The following is a 25,227-nucleotide window of genomic DNA, read 5'->3' as shown; positions in this document are numbered from 1 at the left end:
TCATCAAATTGTATTTTATTAACTGAATCCTATCTTCTTGGTCCTAAACTGAAGTTTATGCATCATGTCCGAAAAATCTTATAAATTCAATGACAAATATTATCAAAAATATTTAAAAAAAATATTACAAAAATTATCACATTCACTAATACTATCTGGGGCTCTTTATACCGATATAAATGTGATAAATTCTCTATATTCATCAAACTTGCCAAAAAGGTCGGTGATTATGTGAAATAATCGGTAATTATGCATAACCTTCCAATGCAGCACATTTACCGTAACATTTAATTGAATTAATCTTAATTATTCTGTCTGGAGAGCGGTACGAGTCGTGCAGTGCATCCATGTTGACGTAACATACAAGACCGTAGACTTAGGGGTCTGCCCTCCCCGAAATGTGAAAAAATGGCCGAAAAAATAGAAAACGATGGCCAAATCTATTGTTCTATCACTTTGGTCTCCCCCCCCCCCCCGAAATGAAAGTGGTTCCCCTCCGAATGAAATTCCTGGCTGCGGGCCTGGCAAAATAACACAACGATATTGATGAATAATGGCTCGCTCGGAAATCTCGTCACATCAAATTAAACACCATTTTTTATTAATACAATTTTTTTTCAACTATCCGTTACGAATGACGTCCGTTATAATAACAATAGGGTCCGTTTCATGAAATTCTACTTTATTCAATTTTTACTCTAAATTATTATTAATTCTTCAATTGTTTCTTCATCAAATATTATTTTGAATTAATTCTTATAAATTAATTTTTTGATTAATCATTAACTCTGAAATTTCAGATTAATGTATATGTATTAATCTGCAATAACTAGAATTTTTCATTAATTTTGAATTGTCATGAAATACTTTTTTTTTTCACCAATGCTGAAATTATTTCCTCCGAAAATTTTGAAAACTATTTCGTTATGGAGATTTGTTTTACAATTACTTCTATAAATGCTGTAACCAGGGCAGGATTAAGACACTTGAAGGCCCTAAGCACTTAAGTAATATTTTGGTTCTCCCTCTCCCACCATTTATTTCATGATGGTGTTTTCGTGCCATTGTTCTTCGACTTTTTCATTTAAAGGCTATAGTTTACTTTGAGGCTTTCACATTTAGCTTTATTTTTCAATTGACAATATCGGATATTGCCGATTCTCTCCAGGGCTCCGTATTTCCCATTGAATCAATTGAAATATATATATATATTAGGGTGGCCCTTATTATAATGGTGAAAACTTTACTTAACATTTTTTAAACGCCCACCCCTCAATTTTTTTCCTTTTACCATAATATGAAAGTATACCACATATTTTTTCAATACATAAAGATTAACCCGTGCCTCATCGAGCTTGATTAAATGAAGATGTAGGAGAAAAAATTTGCTAAAAATTAAGCATTTGAAAATGTTTATTTATTACTCATATTTAGAAATTGCATAATTTTGCTATAAAATTATGGAATAGCATCTTTAAAAGGGCATATGAAACAAAAAATTCACTTTTTAATAATATATTTAAATAAATTTTCGTTTAAGAGTAGCCTTCTTGCAGTAAGGGTACTGCTTTCTGTGGTCTTCCGCACACTGGAGAAGAAATTTTCTCTGCTCTTCATCCACAGTTAAGAGCCCATTAAAATCTTGCATCAATTTCACCCCTCTTTCGGCTGTGTCATTAACAACATTGAGATACCGGAATGTTTCTTGTGACTTTAAATAAGAACCGTCCATATCTCAAAGATCTGTTTGGCCCTCGGCTCCCGGCTCTCTTTGACTCAGTAAAAATTTTGTGTCTTCTTCAATTTCTATAATTTCCAAAGCATTAGTGTGAGTAATGTCAAATAATTTATTCAAATTTGATATAAACTTACGTTCATGTTCTTTCTGCGTGTCTGACGTATGACGGCATTTTTTTGAAGATTGCGCCAATAAGAGAGTACATATTCATAATTTTTTCTACACAATGAGGTATCGTTCTTGTAGGAATCCTTGCCTTCTCCCAAAAAATGGGGCATTCGCGCCCATACTACTACTACGTTCCCACTTTTCCTTAGGGACAGTTTAACCTCCCGTAAACTATAAAATAGCACCGATAGTATTTGCCTGTTAAATGGAAGTTTGCTTTCGGTAATTTGGTGACACTCACTGCCAATTAAAAAAATATCTCTATCACCACTTCTCAAATTAGAAGCCATAATTACACTCGTAGTTGGCTCGGACAGCAACTAGAGCAGACTGTGGGCGAGAGGCCGGCTGAAGGTGGAGCACCACATGAACGAACAATTCACTGCCTGCACCCACCAAGGTGCTTGAAGAATAAACTGCATCAATATGCATTGGATTCCAGATGAAATAAAGGAGATAGAATAACCATAAACTCCAAAAAAATATCGTAAGTAAAAGATAATACTAAGTAATTTAGCCTTGAGAAGGGCCTTCTGATAAATTAGTTAAAAAAAAAGCTAAAATTTTTTTGAAAATGAAATGAGACGGAAGTTCAAGCGAAATGTCATAAATGCCTTTTTTTGCTTATTTTCAAACTTTTTTGGTGAAAATGCTGTTTTTGAAATTTCCGTGCCATAAATGCCTATTTCAACATAGTTTAAAGTTTATTAGAGAATTTCAGAGGCCATAATCTATAAAACTTGGATATTTTGAGCACTGAGAACTTCAAAAGAGTATTGCACCGTTTAAAATTTTCTAACTCTCAGTATTAGTTATCATCAGAGAAAGCCCCCTCCCTTTAAAGCCCCATTCAGACGCAAATAAATGGTCTGTGATAGTAGTGTTGCCATGCATTAGCTTTGCTTTGACCGGATGGCGTTAGACGTGAATGATTTTGTTTCAGATCAACAGTCCGTGTTAGGAAAGCAGAGGAAAATTAGAAATTTTTGTTTCTCCACATGCTTCCCATGCCTAGCTCAGGCATTGGACTGCGTTGTATATGTATAGCTGACCGATGACTGCCCCAAGATGTTATCAATTGACGTCATGGCTCACACAAAGCGGAGTAGGAGCATAGAGGGTGACCCATGTTGTTTTAATTTTTTTTTTACCATAAATGAACTGCCAATCACCATGGCTATTTATTAAACATACATATTTTGTATTCGATTGAATTGACCAACATTAGATACGCACTCAGACTATTAGGTACACACACTTACACTTCCGGTGCAACTCACTAGGTAGTAAATTGCCCATGGCGATATACCTGAGTTGTGCTCGGTTTGAAGAAGAAGATTGAATTGACCAGAATCGCCTCAGTGGTGTGTGGCCGCGGCCCCGCGCTTGAAGGAGTATGTGGTAATATAAAAAAATTACTTTTGTTTTTACAAAAATAGAACAAAATAGTCATGTTTCAACTATAGAAATGACAAAGATTATTCATAGTAATACAACAAATGAACGAGGATTATTCGTAACTCGTATATATATATATATATAGGAGCCCCACAGATAATTTTCTCAACCGGCTCAGCGTCTGGTAATGGTGGCCCTGGAATTGGTCTAATCCTGAGGGTCTACTATTATTTTCTTCTGGACTTGAAATCAATTTTATTTGGATAATAACGCAATTTTTATAAACCATCATTAAAGCAATAGCCGGACTAAGTGCTCTAATTGTAGTTTTAGTGAGTTATAGAGTAGTTTTCATCCCTCCAGCTTTGGCGCAAGCTTACGACCTGCTTCGCCATTGAAGTGACAATGCTTTACCTTCAAGCGCTTTGACACTCACTGGCTTCCCACTTCTACCGCGATGAGGCACAGGTTCCCAAACTCTGATTTGAACAAATGAGTTTGTTGTTTTTTCCAACAAATTGTTTCTTGGAATAAAAGGAAAAAAAAATGGGGGATGGATGAACTGAAATTAAAACTTCAAAAATAAGGGCCACCCTAGTATATATATATATAACCTCCCATAACGAATACTCTCCTCAAGTGGATATACCTCCCGTTAATAGACACTTTTTTGAATTACATCAACAGGATTCAATGCATTTCACTATCTATTAATTGACAATTCCCGTTAATAAAACGGAACAAAATTTTTGGTCCCAAGGGTGTCCATTATCGAGAGGTTCCCTGTATTTCTTCAGCTACTTTTTCACATAATTTCCTTGTTTCTGAAAGATCTGACAAAACACGCGACTGAGTTTTAAAAGATCCATGACTGCGTCAGAGTAGTGTTTTGTAACCTCATGTAGGTAGAAGGACAATTATTTGATGTATCAGTCTGCGGATTGTGGAACGGTGAAGGGAAGGGACCCTGCGAAATGTATAAATTGCGGAGGCCCTAATACGGCATATTATGGAGGGTGCTCTAGGGCCGCTCCATAATATGCCTGATGAGAAGTAACAAGCCCCCCAAAGCGAGACTCTTTGGCCTAAAGATGGGCTGAATAAACGCAGAACCGAAAGGGCACCTTGGTCACGAAAACGGAGGATGAGATCCTGAATGGGAGGATCGAAGATATCAGTGGCGTCAGAGCCGTCATGTAGAACGGGCCCTCTTGTAGAACAACCTTGTCACACCCTCTTATAGAACGGGGCAGAGCATCCACAGAATTAATTCAGAAATAAAAATCTCTTACATAGATTTCTGATTTTTTCCCGCAAATATCGAACAGGAAAAAAAAATTTTTTTTTTTAAACTGCCTGTTTCCTCTCTAAGCCTCTTGAATCTTGCTGGAGACTCAAGCCTTTTTTTACATGTTAATTGGTGGAGATTTTGCCCCACCAGTGAAGATAAAAAATTACCACTGGTGGGGCAAAGCCCTTTTCTTGTTTTCCTGAAGCAGCTTCAACTTCAAACATTACCAATATGAAGGGAGTCAAAGAAAATAGTCGGACGAAAAGAACAGATGGAGGATGGCCGAGGCAAAGGATATGATAATTGATTGAATTTTTTTTATGCTCATTAAAGTGAAAACGATTTAGTAAAATAATCCTCCGAGTAGAAAGGATCTAAAGTTACCGGGTTGTCATCAGATGCCGGGGTTAAAACATTCAATTTTAGAGCAATATACAGGGTGATTATGAAAAAACTATCCCGACATATGGGCCCCTAACTATCATACCATTCACAGAAACTGAATGAAATTTTGGCATAAGGTATTTTGATGTATGCGCTCAAGAATGATGTGGAAAACAACAGTGTCACTCTAACAGTTACGGTTACAGTGAGAAAATTTCGAAAATATCAAATGGCAACACCAAGTTTTTTGTATTGGAATGTGATCTCCATTGTGAAAAACCCTAAATAGCGTTCGAACGGCAACTGTAGCATGAAAATCACCGGCAGTAGATAGGCTAAAAGTGAGGCCAACCAATAAGGACAGAGAAGCAGCATAAAATAAAGCATTTTATTGTGTTTCACAAATTTTCCACATGACCTTGTGGAGGATTAATCAGGCTGGGATCTCAGCCGAAGAAACGGTGTGACGAATGAAACGAACATTAATGCTCTGGTGCACGGCAAAGTCCTTTTTTCTTGTCTAGCTCCGGGGATTTTCGTGCTACAGGTGCCATTCCAACGCTATTTAGTATTTTTCAGTATGGAGATCGCATTCCAATACAAAAAACTTGGTGTTGCCATTTGATATTTTCGAAATTTTCTCACTGTAACCGTAACTGTTAGAGTGACACTGTTGTTTTCCATATCATTCTTGAGCGCATACCTCAAAATACCTTATGCCAAAATTTCATTCAGTTTCTGTGAATGGTATGATAGTTAGGGGCCCATATGTCGGGATAGTTTTTTTATAATCACCCCGTAGATAAACATCAGTGTAGTAGCACAAAACCATTCAAATTCGGACATTGGTTGGTCTCCAGATCTGAAGAGAGGGGAATGAAGAAAAAAAATACAGTGAAGAGAGAACACCGTTTGCTTCCGAGAGACCAAATCACGGCATAGTTTTTATTTAGTCGTGATTCCTACATAGTTTTTATTTAACTTTCGGATTATGCTTAAAAGTAATCTGAATATGAAGAAAACAATGAAAGGTCATATGAGATTATTTTTTGATACATTTAATCCAATGATGACTTTTGCCTTTACTTTGATCTTTTTATTTCAGGATTCTTACGATTATTTTACATACGACAAAAAAAGAAAATTAAAAACAAATTCGTAAGATTTTCTGCAAACAATACTGTTTATGTTCAGATTTATTTTTAACATATTTTTTTTGCAAGTCTCCAAAAGTAACTCGGCATATTTAATTTCATCACAAGTTTCACTCTTTCATAAATCCAGATTTTTTTTTGTCAAAATTTTCATTTTACGTTCAAGAGAGAAAAGGAAGGGAAAGGGGCATTTCGTTTTTCAGAAATTAAGAAATGCTGATTCCACGCAGCCAGCTAGCAAGCAAGATACCACAATCAAAGGAAATTCTACTGGAAATGAAAGATCGAACTCATGTATATGTATCCGATAAACTTTCTCGAGGGTTTTATGAAACGTACCTTACGTAATAAAAAAAAAAAATCAAAATTCACATTAAACAGTTCAATTCTGAACTATCACAATGGCTGAATCGAATATATAGGCTACTTGTTTCTCACCTCCAGACCAACCATGGCCCCCCGCTCTGTCCCCCTAGGCAGGGGATATAAGCTGGTTCGTCTCAGGAGACGTGGGCCTTGTTTCTCACCAGCAGACCAGTTGCAAATGCTTCGGAATAACACTGGGAAACGAAGCAATGCAAAAACTCGGAAGGAACATGTAGTACGCGAAAAAGTAGTATGTTCGGTACATCTAGTATAGTTGCCTTTCGACAAATGTAAACTATTTTGTTTATGGGTCGCCGCGTTTCTCCGTAGTTCTCAAAAACTTGCAATAAACAATCCATTTTAGAGCCCACTTTAAAGGAGTCAGCTTGGAGCTTGCTGAATGTTTATGTTTACAATCATACTAAAAATTGTCTTTCTGGCGATAATATTTGTAAAATATTAATTTCAGTGACGTCTTTTGCTACATACATACAAAAAAAAAAAAAAAAATTAAATCCTGTCGACAGAAATGAAATTTTTACTGAGTTTCTGGGTTCCAGTTGAAATGAAAACGATGTGCAATTGATGTGTTGTGCGTCTAATAAACTAAATATTTTAGCATTAATATTTATAGTTTTATGAGTAAACTGAGTATGTCTCGTGTATACTGAGCCCCACTATATGAGACTCAAAGTATTAGACAAGTATTGTATAATATACAATACTTGAAGAGTGATTCAGTCGCTATTGAATCTCAAATGTTTGTGAAAATTAGAGAGGTGGGGGAAGGGGAGAATGTCATGGCGTCTATTTTTCACAGTATTTCTTTGTGATGAAATTAGCCAATAGTCACTCTCAAGCGGGGCCATACCGTAATAACAAGCCATAAAAAATACCTATCAAGATCTGGGGTATTATATGTCAACGCCTTTTTAGGAGAAGCTGCGTTACGTAAGATGAAATTTTGAAAAACGTTAAAATTTTCTGCATGTGCATCCCCAATGTCATCTTGCTTCCTTTTGTATTTGCAATAATTTTCTACCTCGCATGTTTTTTTTATATTGTTTTTAATCAATACCAACACCACGCAACCCTCTCCGATCATGCCACACACTCTTGTTTTTGCCTATTTAGTGCATTCTTGCAGTATTTATGCATGTATCTATTGTAAATAGTATGTGTATACATGTATCTATTTTTGCAAATTTTATACACTCTTGTTCTGCATGTGTTTCACCATCCCTCCTTTTGTACATGCAATAATTTTCTACTCGCATGTTGTTTATATTGTTAATAATTGTGCATAATTTTTGATTGCAGCTCGCTCTGTAAACTTTGTGATAGATTTCTTGCTATGCTTTTTTTTCAAATTTGTACATCGTCACCCTCCTTGTTTTGCATTAACAGAGAGAGAGTTATAATTAATTAACGAGTTTAATAATTAATAATTTTATTAGTCAATACTTTTATTAATTAAAATTTTTGTTAATTAATAATTTATTAATTAAAATTTTTGTTAATTAATAATTTATTAATTAAAATTTTTAATTAATTAATAATTTTATTAAAATTTTAAATTTTCGCCTACTATGTCATTTGTACGAACACACTGGAGCTTACTCCGCTTCGACTGCCCTTTTTTTCTGGTGCCCCACCGGTTCAAATTTTTTATAAAATGGCCTGCCGTGCTTTCAGATGGAGAGCTTGAAAGAAATTTTAAAAAAATGACAGTAATTAAGTTCCTTTACTTCTCTCTCTCGAATGAACAGAACAAATACAGTCACAGTGAAACTGCAAGAGGAAGCCTGTATATGAAATTTCTTATCTTTCTCACTTAGGGGCCGTTCAAGTATTACGTAAGCAAATTTTTAGCCTTTTGGACCCCCTTCCCCCCCTTTGCAGCGAAATTTCGTCATAAGCTATGCTCCTCTGAATCCTAACGCATATTGGTGAGATCAGAGATGTACACGGGGAGCCATGGGAGGGCTCGTGCCCCCCTCCCCGACGATCAAAAATTTATTTTTTTAATGCAAACAATTTTTTTTTTAAATCGAAATTTCGGAAGAAAATACCTTTATATGTTATTATAATCAATTTCTGTTAATTTCAATGTTATTTGAAGGCTATGAACTCAAAATTTATCTTTAATTGTGACCCACCCTCCAATCCATATAATGATGAATCCATAAAGGCCCGCGGACCAAATATGGCCCTGGGGTTATCTGATGCGGCCTGTCTTCCTCAAACCTAATTTTCTAAAAATGAACTAAGCGGCACATTTACAGATCGCTTAAGTGTCCCGTGGTACAATTCCAGAGCATTTAAGCGGCCCGTGGCACATTTTCAGATCACTTAAGTGGCCCCCCAGTGCGGTTCTACATCGCTCAAGTCATCCACGACACATAATTACTGATCACTTGTGTGATCTGTGAAACATTTAGAGATCACTAAAGTGGCTTTGCAGGGCACTTATCAATGGGGAAATGTTACTTCAAGAGAGAGAGAGTGCCATTAAGAATATTTCCTATTTTCATAAAGGGTGGTTGATGACGTAAGCATTATCCAAACCCCCTTTCCCCCTTGTCATCAACAGTCAGCAAATCGGAACCCCCCATCGATGCTGACGTAATACTTGAATGACCTCTTTAGGGGTATTCATCCTCTCAGTCAACGGAGGAAGAAATTAAAGAATTTATTTTTTTCTGATTTTTCTTTTCAGGAATCAAAAGTCATTAAGGAGAATAGGCGCCAATCCAGGCAAAACTTTAACTGAGGGAACAATCACTCCCCCCTGGCTACGCCACTGATTATATGTCAAGTTTTCATATTCTTTCGCAAGACGACAGGTATAATAGCGATAGGACTAAATGAGTACGAGTGATGGTGACCCGTATTCACTTGCTGGCGCGCGTGTTCCAGTAACCTTGGTTCGAACTGACCTGTCTTATGAGAGAGAGAGAGAGAGAGAGAGAGGGGGGGGGTATGCAATGGAAGAATATCAGGCGAAATCATCCGTGATTGTGAAAATCGTTCATTTCAATACGTCAATCACCTCTTACTCGTGCAATCGATTTTTCTTGAGCAAAACTTGTTGCGAATTATACAATTTAATTAGATTTAAGGCATTTTAACAAGATGAAAATATTTCATTGGTTATTGTTCAATATTACATAATATTGTTTTGTGTATAAAAACTTATACAAAAAAGCAGGGCCGTAGCGTACCTTTTTGGCCCCCCTAAAATGGAAAAAATTATGAAAAATAAGTGTGAATTTTTTGTGAGGCCTCCATTTGGCTCGGGCCTCGGTTGCTCAGCCTAATTACGGTCCAGACAAAAAGCTATTCGTATTTGAGCGACGATCAAGGACAAGCTTCGGAAGTATTTCAGACCCGTGGGTGCTCGTCCTCAGCTTCAAGTGAGAAATTGACCTACGAATTAATTCTGGGGAGTCTAAGCACCCACGGCTCCGTCCCCACTGGCTATTACTTAACCTAACATGCACCTCGTAAACTCTTTTTATGGGCATTGTATTATATTTTACCATGTATATGTAATCTTCAGTTTTATAATTGCATTTTTAATTGAAGGTCGCTGTATTTTAGAAATGTGTTACATCCATATTTGTTATAGGCATTTTGCCTCTGTTGTGGAATTATATTTGTTTTTAAAGAATTGGCACATGCCAGAACGTGTTGTGTATTTATGATGCCAGAGTTATTCGAATTTCATGTTCTTAATGGTGCGACACTTTTTCAAATTCGCGCTTCGAAGTTTGAAAACCGCAGAACTGGCTGCCGGTCCAACCGGCTGTGATCGCGAATAAAAAGAAAAAAGGAAAACCAGAAAGAAAATATCCTCTCTTTCCTCTATTACGACCGAGATCTTCAATTTTTTCAAATCGCGAGCTCCACCCAACAAAACGAAAACAATTGTTATACACCCCACATACTCGAGAGGAAGAGAAGGAGCACCCAATGTCGAGGCGAGGGATTTTCGTTATCTGCTGATTGGTCCGTGTTTCTCCCCTTTCTCTCCCTCTTCTGTGGAGGCATCATCACACCCTTATACTTCAGAACCCCTCCACCCTATGCATTTTTTCCTCCCTAATGGCAATTCTCGTACAACTTACCTCTTCACTCTACTATAAAGGTCTTCAACCTTTCTCTAGTCGTGAGCACTGCCTGTACCCATCATCCAAAGAAGCCCTTTTTAACATTAGCCAAGCAAGTTTAACATTCTTGAATGCAATTCGTACAAGATGTTGTATTGTAACGTTGATCAAGTGCTCGCGAGCAACGGGTTGAAGATGCCTGTTCTACTATAATCGCAGCCTTAGTCTTCCGCAGCTTCCTTGCATCCACGGCTCCAAAAAATAGTAAAACAAAGAACCACTTTATTGTATTAATGACAGCCCAAGGTACCGCGGACAACACTTTGAGAACCACTGACTCAGACTTTCAAACCGAGCACAACTCAGGTCTATCACCTGACTTAGACTATATGTAGCACATGTATCTCCTCGTACACATTCTTCTCGGGAATTTCTAACGAATTATTGATGCATGCTGGTAAGTGTTGTTCTACGTATCACCACTCTCGTCGCGGGGGTCCACGTTCGAACCCAGTTGACGACACAGTGGTGGTCAGCTGAAGTTGGTTTTCTTCGGTTTTCCAGCTTCGAGGCACGAATGTGAGCCGCTTCCATTTGAAAGTCTCTCTGCTGAGAGCAGGCAGGCCCAGGGCCGCAACTAGATGCTTCGTCACCCGGGGCAAGTGCGCATTTTGGCGCCCCCTTGTAATGTTGAAGGAGAAGTTTGAGAATAAAATTTACGCCCCCTCTGGTAAAGCGCCCGAGGCACGAGACCCGCCTGCTCCCTCCTAGTTGCGGCCCTGGGCAGGCCTACAACACGATACTGACAAAACATGAAAATTCAAGCATTTCTATCTTTACTTCAGAAAATGGAAGCCAGATGGCAGCGTGAACACGAAACAAGCGCAACTCTACAATATAGATACTTGAGGCCACACATACACTCAGAACACATATTCCGGCATGTGCCGATTCGTTTGAAATTCCGAAGAGGAATGTATACGAGGTGCATGTACGGTTAAAGAGTAGTATATGTATCACCAACAGGGGCGTACGCTGGATCGACCTTTGAAGGCGGCACAAGAAATCGCTCTCTTCGAGAGAAATTTCCAGTCACTAACCTTCAAAAAAGCATACTAAATCAATAGAAATTGATTTCATGCATGTAGAAGTAATTTCTTTCGACATTTTTGTGAGTGTCGTGTTGCACATTTCTCTTTACTGAATTCTAAGGAGACAATTTCTAAGTGTATGAACGAAGCCTTGGTCTGAACAGAGCCATCTCAAGCTATAGATGACGCGCGTTCGAAACAACGCAACCACGTACATGGAATTCGATCTCACTCACCCCACCCCCGTTTCAATTTAAAATATTGTGGCAGTGAAATAGGTGAAGATAGGGCTGGAGGCACGATGATGTCAATATATTTTTCCACATATGTATATCAGATCACTCGCACACATCTTTAATTTTGGGGAGGCGGAACACACTCATCGTATCTCCACCCATGCGCAGCGAGTAATAGACCATACAATATTCACTTTTAGTTGAGAACACTAGTTAGGTTCAGCTCTAAACGAAACGGCCGCAACTAGATGCTTGGTCAACTGGAGCAAGTGCGCATTTTGGCGCCCCTTGTAATTTTGAAGGAAAAGTTGAAATTGACATCCCCACTGGTCCAGTATCCGGGTCCCCCCCCCCCTCCCATTTGCGACCCGGTATGAGATAGCAGAATAGATAACATACATACCTGTGAAGCTACACTGCTGAGTTCGACAGCAACGTCGCCGCCTGAATTCCCGACTCCGACAACGAGAACTCGCTTATCATCGTATCCACTGGGTTTCTTGTAGGAGTGCGTATGCGTTATGGTTCCTAGAAATTCCTCTTGGCCAGCAAACTTGGGAATTATCGGGAAGACGTGATGCCCCGCGCACACCATGACACCGTCGAATGTCTCTCGGAAGGGCTCGTCATCCCCGACGCGTTGTACAGTGATGATCCAACGTCCCGTGATATCGTAATCCTCTGCCCGTTGCACGTGCTTCACCCGATGGCCGAACTTTATGCAGCCGGCTAGGCCGAAGGTTTCTGCATACAGCTCGAGATAGCGGATCATCTTGGAGTTGTGCATGTAATTCGGATATTCTCGAGGGGGCGGGAAATCACTGAAAGCGCTCATTTCTTTGCTGCTGTTTATTATAGTGGATCTCATGACGGATGCAAGTCCATGAACGTCATCCTCACGGTAACGCCACAGGCCTCCGAGATGCTGCGTCCATTCGAAGCACACCGCATCCAGACCTTCTTCCTTGCAGGCTTTGATGGCCGTTAGGCCACTGGCTCCGGCTCCCACGATACAAATCTTCGGCATCTTCCTCGGAATCGCAGCTGCCGAATGAAGTCAGAATTCAGTTTCTTCAGACTTCTTTCTGACGTCCTCACGCAGCGGAAATCTCGGTCAATTACTACTGGTGGCAAAGGCCGGTCAAACAAGTTCATCTCGCCATAATGAGTCTCGAACCGTAAACTTTTTTCCGGGTCGCAGAAGGCGGAAGAAAAAAAAAGCACGAAGTGTGGAGGGATGGAGAAAAACAAAATATAAAACCGGAACGTTATATACTTAACCGACCAAAAAAAACCATTTTGAGTGAAGCGTAAATACAGATTTAAATTATGATATTCAGTTTTTCAGGCGCATATTTTCTCTTCATTCAACTTCAACATTCCAGAGCCGCGGGGTTTCTTTTATTTTTCTGTACAAAATCGCGGGATATTTTTATTCGTTATATACTATATAGAACGCGATAATATTGTACCCCATGAAATTTTACAGAATACGTGAAACTCTATATCTGTGTTGCCCGCAGCTAGAGGATTAACATATAAAAAAATGAGTTGCAATGCATATTTTTCATCAAATTGAAGGAAAGTAAAGCGTTTCATCCCTATGAACCTATAAAAAAAACCTCCAGCAATCATTGACTATCCCCAGACCAGAATTTTGTATATTAACGAAGTAAATGTTAAAAAAATGTTATAAATATTAAAAAAATGTTATAAATGTTAAAAAAATGTTATAAATGTTAAAAAAATGTAAAAAATGTTATAAATGTTAAAAAAATGTTATAAACGCTAAATAATTTTTTTATTCAAAATCATTGGTTGTGTCTTTCAATCTTTTGTGTAAGCCTCTTAATTTTTTTTCTGTCAGCCTCCTGGCAGCTACCTCATCTTTTCTGAAATAATGAAACACATAAAACCATAATCATTTCTCACATAACACTGAATTTTAATTTTTACAAAATAACGCACTTTAGATGGGAAAAATTTCGAATCACATTATGAATAGTGATTACTAGCAGATCTCAGTACAAGTACAGTCTTTTTTAAAAAGATTAGGCAAAGTATGCAACTAACAGAAAACTAGATAACACTGCAAAACAAAAAAATATCTTGAGATTTATTTACGCACCCACAAGGCTGCATATACATAGCATCAAATTTCGAAATGTGAATAAATATATACAGCTTGTTCCAAAGTATGTCAAAGTTTACAAGTGTGTCAAAAGTTTAGGCACAATTAAAAAAAAAGGTTTCTTAATTCCTAGATCCAACACAAAATGTTTTACATATAATATAGTTACCTTAGTATTAGATCACTTCAAATGCATTCTTTCCAAGGACAGAACAGGATTTTACAAACTTTTTGAAGCAAAGAATGCTATGATGCCTTCATAGCTGCTTTCAGTTTCATGACAGCTTGGTAATCTTTCCCATTGTTGGTCATTGGTTGGGATAAGATAGCTTCACACATTCTCTATTGCAGTGGTGCACTAACTTTTTGAAGCGTGACCCCTTTTGACCGAAAATTTTTTCGGCGACCCCTACATAAGCTACCCATAAGTCCTGGCTTTCCGGGACATACCCATTTTTTGCCAGTAAATGTGCTGTCCCAAAAGCATTTTTCGGAAAACTTTTTGATTTTTATTAGGAGATATTGACTTCCAAAGATATTTAATTTTTTTAATACGCATTATATAAATATTTACTTTATTTTTTGATGTACTTGATGTCCTTTATGCAAGATGGAAGTGTAGCGAGATGTATGGTCCTTGATTTTCAAATACAGGGTGATTAAGAAAGAATCCAAAAAAGTTTAACAGCTGGCTGATGTGACGATATATTTAGGAAAGAGAGAAAACTCAACTGCCCCTGTGGGGAATCAAACCCACATCCTTTCACTTTCTGGGAGAACGTCCTAGACTGCAGATGCAACGAATATCTGTATCTTTCCTTGGAGCTTACATGCACTGAATGGGTCTGTATATAGACAGTTACCAACCTAACTCAGGCCAAAGTTCACAATTGCTGACAATGCCACCAAATGGCGACTTATCCGAGGATGATGTCACTTTCCACTATCCATACGAAGGTTTTTAACAGCTGGCTGACGTGAACATATATTTAGGAAAAAGACAAAATTCAACTGCCCCTAGGGGAATCAAACCCACGTCCTTTCACTTTCCGGGTGAACGCCCTAGACTACTAGACTACAGAGACAACGAATATCTCAATCTTTCCTTACAGCCGACCAGCTGTCAAAAACCTTTGTATGGATAGTGGAGAGTGACATCATCGTCGGAAAGAATCATCTGATTTTGAAATGATTCTACACTTGAAATCGACAAATAAAAAAATTGTTTATAAAACATAGACACATTTCCCCCACCCCCATATTCACATATCACTTATCATTCTATTTTGTTTCTAATTTTTAAGAAATATACTATTTCAAAATCGGGTGATTCTCTCCAAGTCACCCTGTAAAAGTACTAACTTGATATAGTCCGCCGCATGCCAGAAGCAACGAATGTACTATTTTTCCTTTCTTTTTTATTAGTTGTTTGTACACCTTGTTTTGCTATCTAAGTTGTGCCTGAAATGGGAATGTAACACACGTGCTTCAATAATGCCCTATTGAGACACACGTTACAAAACATTTTAGGAAAATAGCGTCCATAGAGTAACTATTCAAACGCGATTTCCCACGTTCCTTATTTTTGCAAGGCAATTGCACGTTCATGATTCTGACATGACAGAGCTGATATATTTATTACTGTACAAGTAGAATTTGATAAAATTGCATTGCATGACACATGGTAATTTTGGAAGTTTTTATTTTGGAGAACCCCTCTCTCGCAACCCCTCTAGTTCATTAACACGACCCTCGTAGGGTCATGACCCACGATTTGCGCACCACTGCTCTATTGGATTGAGACCAGTTACCCGCTAGTCTCAACAAGGCGAGTTGCGCTTTAAAAGCCACTGCTTTGTAGAAGTGGAAATATGAATCAAGACACCATCTTGTTGAAATACCCATTAATCCCCCGCTACAATTACTTCATTAAATGCAGGAAAATCACACTCAAGAGTTTACTGATAATTTTCAGACTCCTAAAAAAGACAATGAAGTCTGTTCACTGAATTAAAATACTCAATAAAACATTCCAGGCTTTCATAACTATTGGTATCATATAAATGCAAGCACTTATGATGCGAGTTCTATCTTTTGTGTTTAAAGGTTAATTGGCAAGACGAGCGAATCATTTCCTTCAAACCAATGTGTTCGATACATTTGATTTGAGCAGGCCCGTCATATATATAAATATATATATACACACACATTGAGTACATGTGCTTTGCCCCCCCCCCCGGAAAAAGTTGAAATGACGGCCCTGGATTTGAGGGTGAATTGTTGATGCATATTTGTGTAGTCAAGGCCATTTTTTATCTGAGGCAGAGACATTTTCTGATCAAAAATTTTATTCTTACATTATAGTTTTAGTGGTTGTATGTAGCCTTCCACATTGTGATTTTGGCTCAGAATCTTCATTACTGGCTCTAACACAGGATAAATACTTCATTTGAACCATTGTAAAGCATTCAAAAAATATTTCAATGCCCCTGCCATTTATTTTGAACTTCCGTTATCTACAAACTGCAGTCTTGGTTTTGTGATGAATTCAACATTTCAATTCATTGATGAAATTAGTTCTACTTTTATATCACACCATAGGTGCCAATTCACAGACTTGGAAAATCTGTAGTTTATCATGGGATGGGATATTTTGTATCAAAGAAAACATGGCACTAATAAAAGGGGAAAAACAAAGGGATTTTTTTTGGGATTGTAAAGGTTGACCATATATAAATCCCGCTTTTTTCGGGACACATTTTTCCGAATGCTGTCCTGAGTTTTTAGCAATAATTGGCCACTTTGCTTGCTTTTGGCATCATATTCAGCGAAAATTACAGATTTTTCATATAATCCTGAGAGAGAGAGAGAAAGATTCCCCCATATTTTTCCTGAGAAACTGGGGTCAGCCTCAAATTGCAAAGACTGGAAGAATATTTTCTTTAGGAATTTTCCATTAAAAAAAAGCACAATTTGAGGACTTCAAGGGATTTTACTATGAAAATGAAAAATTGGAAGAATCTGATTTCCGACCGGACGATTTTTATAAGGCCGAAAAATCGGAAGCATTGGCACCTATGTCACACACAGGAAACATAATTTTGATCATTCAATTACTCATAGCCATTAATTTGCATAAAATAATGTTGGTGCCTGAACTTTTGAAATGGACTCTAAAATCACATGGATTAAAATATAAATTTAGAAAAAATCCAGATTTACTATCCACTTCTGCTGAATAGTGTTTGAAATATTACTTAGTAAAGTAATTACAGTGCGTTTTGATATGAGGAGTCAGCTTCCCCAGTAAGGGGACGTTCAAGTATTACATCAGAATATTTTTAGCCATTTTTGACACCCCCCCCCTTGTCAGCAAAATTTCGTCAGCACTGTCCCCACCTCCTAATGCATATTGGTGGGATCAAAAACGTACGCGGGAGGGGAAATAGGGGCCTCGTGCACCCCCCCCCTCCCCAGATGAAAAAAATTTGATGCAATACATTTTTAAAAAAAATTAAAATTTCGAAAGAAAATACCTTTATATGTTATTATAATTAATTTCTGTTAATTTAAATGCTATTTGAAGGTTAAGAATTCAAAATTTCTCTTTAAGAAATTCACTGCGACCCACCCTTTAAGCCATATATGGTAAACCTGCAGACCAAATGTGGCCCTGAAGGTTATCTAATGTGGTTCGCCCCCCAAACCTAATCTTGTAAAAATGAACTAAGCGGCACATTTATAAATAGCTTAAATGACCCGTGGTACAATTCCAGAGCATTTAAGTGGCCTGTGGCACATTTTCAGATCACTGAAGTAGGCCTCAAAGATCACTTTCACATTCAAAGATCACTTAAGTAACCTGAGACGCAGTTCCAGAACACATACACAATCCGTGGCACATTTAGAGATCCCTTGAGTGACATGTGGCACAGTTTTAGAGCACTTAAGCAGCCCCCATTGCGGTTCTACATCATTCAAGTTACCCGCAGAACATTCCCAGTTTACTTAAGTGATCCGTGGCATAATTACGGATCACTTGAGTGATACGTGACACAGTTCCAGAGCACTTAAGCAGCCCGGACACACTTCCAGAACACTTGAGTGGCCCGGACACATTTCCAGAGCACTTGAGTGGCCTGGACACATTTCCAGAGCACTTGAGTGGCCCGGACACATTTCCAGAGCACTTGAAGGATCAGTGAAACATTTAGAGATCACTAAAGTGGCTTTCTAGGGGACATATCAATAGGGAGACTGTTAGTTCAGGTGCCCAATAACTATCTAAAGGTTTTTTTTCGCTTTTGGTGCACCAAATAAGATGCCATTAAGAATATTTCATATTTTCATAAAGGGTGGTTAATGATGTAAGCATTATCCAAACCCCCCTCCCTCATGCTTTGAAGGACAAATTTCTCTTACACAGTATAATGGCTTCTGTATTGCAAAAAGGGAATTTCACTCTCAAGTTTATATCAAAATAAAATTGTCTTAAACCAGAAATATAGAAGACTTGTAGTAGAAGAGCAAAGATCTCATGTCTTGAAGCTCAAAGGGTTCAAGCGAATGATGACCAAAGTTTTCGAATCTTATAATAAATACCTCCACAATCAAGAGTTTTGTGAATATTCTGGATATAACACTTGATGCTCACATGAAAATTTGCCTCTATCAAAACAGAATGGTTTCCACTTATTTATTTTTTATTTTTGACAAGTTCCTCTTTACAATATCATCAACAGTATTGATGATATAATTTCTGATTTTTATTTTCTAGCATGCATACTTTCGAGCAAGAATATTGAAGCATTTCATATAGATAGTCTAAGGAATATCCATCATGAACAGCAATTTTTTTTTTATTTAATAAAAACAGAATAGCTTACTTTTTTGAAAACTACAGCAATTAAGTTTCTTACTAAAAATATTTCAGTAGATTTAGAATGTGTGGATGCCAGTCACAGGTGATATCCAACCAAATTATTAATTAAAATTATATCCAAAAGATTAAAACAAACACAAATTACACTTATTGAAAACAGCTGTGTAAGGAAAAATATTTCAATACATTATAGTTTGATTGTTGGCTTTATCTTTCAATAACTATTAAATGGTTTTATTCACATGTCTCACATAATCAACAGAGTGATTTTCTTCTGTTTCTTGGGAAACAGAAAACTCAAAGAACATATACACAGCCTAAAAAAATTTTCACATAAATCAAACTGAAATTAACTAACCGTTCTTTAGAGCCAATTATAGTTTCTGGTAAATTTTCAGGGGGAGGTTCAGCAGCTTCTTGAAGATAACATCGTATTTTGTCCAAACAATCAGCTAGATTAAGTGTCTGCATTCGTGTCTTATCGGACTTCACTATGAAATATCCATCTTTTGTGATCTTATAACAGTGCTATATAAAGAAAAAAATGAATCATACATTATCTTTACCATAAAAAAAAACTGCTACAATATAATGCTCATTCAGTCTAATATACTAAAGAAATTTTTAGCAAAGTCTTTCTCATAAGAAAAGCAAAATACTTTGAGAAGACTTATATATGCCTGTCATAATCATTCCATAAAGAACTTCCTTCTCCTCGAAAGAAAGATGCATGATGGTTCACACTGAGCCTTGTTTAAAACTACACTGCGTTAGACAAAACCAAAGCCAGGCAATTTTTTTTTCAAGTGAAACAGTCCCGAATAGTTTTTTTCTTCACAATTTCCTTGACTTTTGACCCTTTTCCATGTTTTCAGATATGCTGACAGAAATTCTGAAACTTGTGTTCACCTTGAATATCAATTTAATAATCACAAATAGAAATTTTAGGCACTAGTGACAATTCTTTAGTCACAAGGGGGATCTGATACCTGAGATTTTTCAAACCCTAGTTTATAGATACCATAGTCTATAACAAACAGTACTCGCTTGGTACCAGGGAAAAAAAATATTTTTTCAAATGTGTTTCAATACTTTCTATAAGTCATGGTTTTTGTCTGTATCCTCATTACTATTTTCATTTAATTCTCATGAGAATCTGATATTATTGAATGTAATCTATTCCAAAAATATGTCCCTAAAATATTTTCTTGTGTCATAATTAATTATCCACACATATGTTGTAATTATATGCATTATTATGTAAAATTCATAAGGGGAAAAATATTCATATAGAAAATAAATGAAAATACAGTAGATGCTGCTTATTGGAGTCACAGATAATGATGTCATTCAGTTATTGTTATCACTTTTGTGAAGTGCCAAATAGACTAATATCATGACATGGGAAAAAATTGTTTATAATTATCAGGACTTTGGCTTATGTTATCAATATATTTAAAAAATATATATTTTTACGCATTTTGGAGCCATGTGCTATGGCGTCGATAGCCATCGCTATCAGATGAAGCGGGAGAGTTCCAATTTCCAGCCTAATATAATAATAATAAGAGAAAAGGGGACTTAAGCCATTTAAATTGTACAAAACATGCTCTTTCGCCTCCATCAACACTTTTTATGGCCACTTACTTAAGGGGTCCCTCCAAAGATTGCGTAATAGCCGCTCCGTATTCTTCTTTCTCTCTCTCCCCCCTATAATACTGAAATTTCTTCATCATTGTATTTGCCACCTGCAGGCAATTGACTTTATAATAGCTGACTTTCTTTGCTTCCTCTCTACTTTTCTTTTCCTTCTTTTTTTTTTTGTATGCCCCCCCCCCCCACAGCTTCGAAAGATCGTAAGGGGTGAACTTGAGCAATGATGTCAATATTAATACTAATTTGCACCTACATAATCCTCATCACCCAATGGAAGGATCTTTCTTTGAAGCCGGACTACCAATTAGAAATAGGGGGTTGGTACCCCTCAAAACTTTACTTTTTGGAATCTTTGAAAAATATTGAAGTAGATTGATTAGTGCAAGCTAGAAATCAAGTTGAGAAAAAGATGTAGTCAGATTTTTGTTTTTAGACATTGAAATTCGATTCCCATCAGGAGTGACGATCATCAAGTTGACAAAAGCGATGGAGGAAAGGTAGGAAAGAAATTCTTACCACATTTTAAGTACATTATGGGGGGTTTAGTTAAAACCTAAATTATGAGGATTTAACAGGGGGGCGGATGGCGAAATTAGGTATAGAGAGTGATTAAAAGAGATTTATTCCAACATCAAGTTAAAATTATTATAATTGAACATATAGTATTCTGTCTATGTATTATGCAGATTTTGGTATCGTGGAAATGTTTTTTTTTTTTTATTGACTTTTTATTTGTGTAAATATAACTCGTTCTTTTCATAATGTGGTTTAACCAGACTTATTTCTTTCTCTGTAAGTTATCGTTATCAGCCTGCAAGACTATGGGCGGTATTCACCGACATGGTTTAAACTATAGTCACAATTTTTTGATAAGAGATCCACACGGATTGGTTAAATTCAGGTTCTTAACCAATTTACGTTGATCGCTTATCCAAAAATTGACTACAGGCTAAACCGTGTCAGTGAATACGGCCCTATGTAAAAGGTTAGAAGATGTACTCTTTCCCCCTTCGCGCTTGTTGACAATCATTTCCTTAATTCGTGTTGTCCTAATCGGGGCATACGTGACATAGAAGCAGCTACAATCTATGTGCATGTAGAGCTGTTTTTGCAATGGTCTTTCTACAGCAGGGCTGTATTTATGTTTCTGCCATCTGTGGGCTACACAAATTTTTCCGCCCCTAGCATTTCAGTCCAACTTTTTTTACCCCCCCCCCCCCCGTCATTATTTAATCATAAACAAAAGGATAGGTGCACCTAAATTTTATTTTTCTGTTCTGTATTGGTATCTTATTCTAATCCATAATGATTGCCGTTTAACGGTGGTGCTCAATCTCCGGCCCCTAGGCATCTACACATAGATGAGAAACACTGATAAATTTAATTAGCATGTATGGTGCATATTTTCTGCGCACTTGGTTAGAGTTTAGCAACAAAATCAATAATGCATTACATAATTTCTATATATACTATCTTTAACTGCACGCTTTGAAGTGTGTTTTGAAATAATGAAATACATTATGAAAATTATTTCTTGGATCAATTAAAATTCTCAACTGGGCCCACCAGTGGTTTGTGGACTCATGTGATTTAAATGCTTGTATGACTTGAATATACAGATTGTGTCCCACAACCCCCTGATGATTTTGAAAATGGGAATAGCAAGAAAACTGTGACAGATATTAAACTCATTCTTGCAGAATGTAAATGTGCAAAGTCAGTAATTTCAGCTACGCATTCATGTTTCAAGGGATTGTATAGTTATTAAAATAAAAATAACTTTTATATGGACAACCTGCGTCCAAAAACCAAATTGAAAATTTGTTGCCCTTACTCTTCTGATGAAAATGAAGAAATTTCCATGTTTCTCAATGCAATATTCGCAGAAATATCTGAATTCAAAATCAGACAAAAGTTTGGAAAAAAGCGTTGTCCATTAGTTTTTGTTGCTTCCCTCCCCCAACTTTTCTCCGATTTTCGAATTCAAATATCTCAATGAATACTTAAAACAAGGAAATTCTCATTATTTAAACTGCTTTTGTTCTCAATGCCCCTTTTTTCCCTTTTTATATCAAAAGCAACATGATAAAAAATATAATAATACAAGCATTATATGTGTAAAAAATTCTTTGAAAAGTTAATTTAGTATTTAAAAGGTTAGAATAATACATATTTTATAGATTTTTTTCTGTTATACCGAAATCAATTTTTGTGAAAATCTTTACATGATAGTCAAAAATGAGTCGCGTTCAAAATCAGTGACCAAAAATGCATCACAAAACTTTATGGTTTCCAAAACTTGGTCATCAGTTTCCATACAATTTGCGATAATTTCAATTCTACAGGTCTGGGTAATCAAATTTATATTATACTAGCTACGAGTATAATACCCTCTGTCAGACCAGACACGACCCAAGCTATGTCACTTCCGGGATGTAAGCCTTTTACCAGTGTGAGTTCGGTCGTGTGAAAAAGAGTGAGGGTGCTGGGCCAGGGCGCCCGCCGGTGAATCACCAGAAGGCGCCCTATTCCTTTATGATGAATGGATGAGCATCTTACCACGGTGCCACTCGGGCACAAGGTGCCCCATCCCGGCACCCACGACGACCCTCTGTCTAAGTCCTAGCTGCAAGCGCGAAGCCTGGTCTTTTAGGGTGTCCTTAAGGGGCGGCGGCAGCAGCATCCTCACCCCAAGCAGCCAGCCCCGGAGAACGGGCCCACAAACCTAAGCGACGACCAGGGGGGGGGGGCACCAAGACCCCCGATACCAAAAATCCCCTGGGTGTTTTTATTTATCTTAAGAATACTTACAGCATATCATTAATAATGTGATGCTTCGTGGCCGCTAATGCACCAAGTGCCACCACGGGGCGCAGCTTTCTTATTTACATAGTGTTCAGCCCCGTATCGGAAAGCGGTTGATGTTTTCTATCTGTGTAATTTTCAAAGTCTTTCCTCAGAGTGATAAGTCTCTACGTAGCCAACCCAGGTGTTGGCTAGATGGCTCTGCTAGGCTCGCTGATTCTTCGTGGCCAGCCCGGATGCTTATAGAACAAACAATTTGAGCGAGGTACAGTATATCTCTCACCTATACACCCTCTCACTTATATGTTTCTTTCGGTTATAAGAGGATTTCTTCATTCCCAGTCAAAGATATGCTATTCTATTATATGCGTCTTTTTTTGTTGTTCTCTTGCTCCAACGCTTAACCCTTTAACCGGTCAATTTTTTAACCAGAAATGTTCACCAAAAAGTCATATTTTTTTACTGCATATAATTAAACACAATACTTAATAGAATAAGAAAATGGGAGAATTTCTTTTTTATTTTCAATTTTATTATTTTTATACCATCTTTTATTTCATGATTTTGAAATGCAAAAACCCCTAAATGTTTGCTTTTTGAAAGTACATTCTTCATGGTATGAGGAATATTTTACGTATGTTACAAAATTTCTCTCTGACTTACTATACATTTTGAAGTTTACACTTTTCCAAACTGTTCAGAAGTCTTTTTTTGTGTGGTACAATTTGAAGCACGGTGAAAGGCAAAGTCCTACGTCACAATCAGGGCAGAAATATCGTGTTTCTTTGCGGATTCTCTTCCCATCTTCATTTCTTTTCGAACAGCAAACTGCACATTGTCTTGCAGGCCTCAGTTTCTTATCTGTGGGAGCAATGATTTCTATAAAATGCCTCTCTGTCAGTCTCAGAGGATTAGGCTCAGAACCTGGTCGTCCACGCCTGAAATTGATTCCTGAATGATATTTTTCAATAATGCTGTCAATGAGTTCAAGTCTAAACTCTAGTTGTGTGTTTTTCCCTCCTTTCTTACAGTAGACTACATACGAATTCCATATAGCAATGTCCAAAAGGTGGAAAAAAATCTTTCTGTAATATTTTTTCCCCCTTTTTTTGATAATTTCAAAATTTTTCAAATTTTGATCCATGCGATCTACTCCTCCCATTGTATTATTATAGTCCATAACGATTTTTGGTTTCTCTTTTGTCTCAGAGTGGACTTGAATTTGTTCCATTTCAGTATTATGAATTGTGGAAAGTAATGAAACGTTTTTTTTATCCATCCACTTCATCACAGTAACTTTTCCTCTCTGAAAAGCTATAATTTCCCCTTTTTTCAATTTTCTTTCCTGCATTTCCCTTGGGACTTCTTTTCTCTTGAGGTTTAGTGTGCCGTATGTGTCTGTTCGGCATGAAACCAATTTGTCTGCTAATTCTGGCGAAGAATAATAATTGTCTATCGTAAGACAGTATCCTTTATGAAGCAAGGGCTCCAGCATTGTCAAGACAACTTGAGATGAAACGCAGAGTTGAGAATACTCAGGTTTCAGAATTGTGTCTTTACCTGTGTATATTATTATTGACCACACATAACCAGAAATTGATTCGCACAGCATAAAACATTTTACTCCAAATCTTGCTCTTTTGAGGGGAATAAATTGTTTCCATCCTAGTCGCCCTTTGAATAGCATAAGGCTCTCGTCTATTGCTACATCTCGCTCTGGTGTCACCGCTTCGCTAAATTTCTTATTGAGATGTTTCAGAACTGGCCAAAATTTTACTAGTTTAGGGCATTCATGATTTTGTGGGTCAAATGCTG

At 37.2% G+C, this 25,227-nt stretch overlaps 2 protein-coding genes across 6 annotated transcripts in view; both read right to left on the bottom strand.

Annotated features, from left to right (window-relative positions):
- The window catches only part of LOC149069381 (flavin-containing monooxygenase 5-like), a 48,299-nt gene extending 35,274 nt beyond the window's left edge, over positions 1–13,025 (bottom strand). Inside the window, exon 1 of the mRNA XM_089249438.1 lies at positions 12,342–13,025. Within this exon, the coding sequence (XP_089105564.1) occupies positions 12,342–12,965 (624 nt within the window). The 5' untranslated portion in view covers positions 12,966–13,025. The remainder of the gene's footprint in view (positions 1–12,341) is intronic.
- Positions 13,026–13,697: 672 nt separating this feature from the next.
- Positions 13,698–25,227, bottom strand: part of LOC149069379 (large ribosomal subunit protein mL62) — a 52,166-nt gene continuing 40,636 nt past the window's right edge. For 4 of the 5 annotated variants that reach the window (XM_089249225.1, XM_089249229.1, XM_089249227.1 and 1 more), the window contains 2 exons: positions 19,310–19,479; positions 13,698–13,830 (listed from right to left, as the gene is read on the bottom strand). In XM_089249225.1, the coding sequence (XP_089105351.1) occupies positions 13,740–13,830; positions 19,310–19,479 (261 nt within the window). In that variant the 3' untranslated portion in view covers positions 13,698–13,739. Of the gene's footprint in view, positions 13,831–15,427; positions 15,531–19,309; positions 19,480–25,227 lie in introns of those variants that run through there. The other variant, XM_089249228.1, reaches the window with a different exon arrangement.

This window comes from Pholcus phalangioides, unplaced genomic scaffold (genome assembly GCF_987345545.1).
Source record: "Pholcus phalangioides strain wild (caught in Gottingen) unplaced genomic scaffold, Ppha-v1.0 ptg000022l_1, whole genome shotgun sequence".
Taxonomy (NCBI): domain Eukaryota; kingdom Metazoa; phylum Arthropoda; class Arachnida; order Araneae; family Pholcidae; genus Pholcus; species Pholcus phalangioides.
Note: the sequence above shows the minus strand (reverse complement) of the source record. Positions and strands in the feature narration are given on the sequence as shown.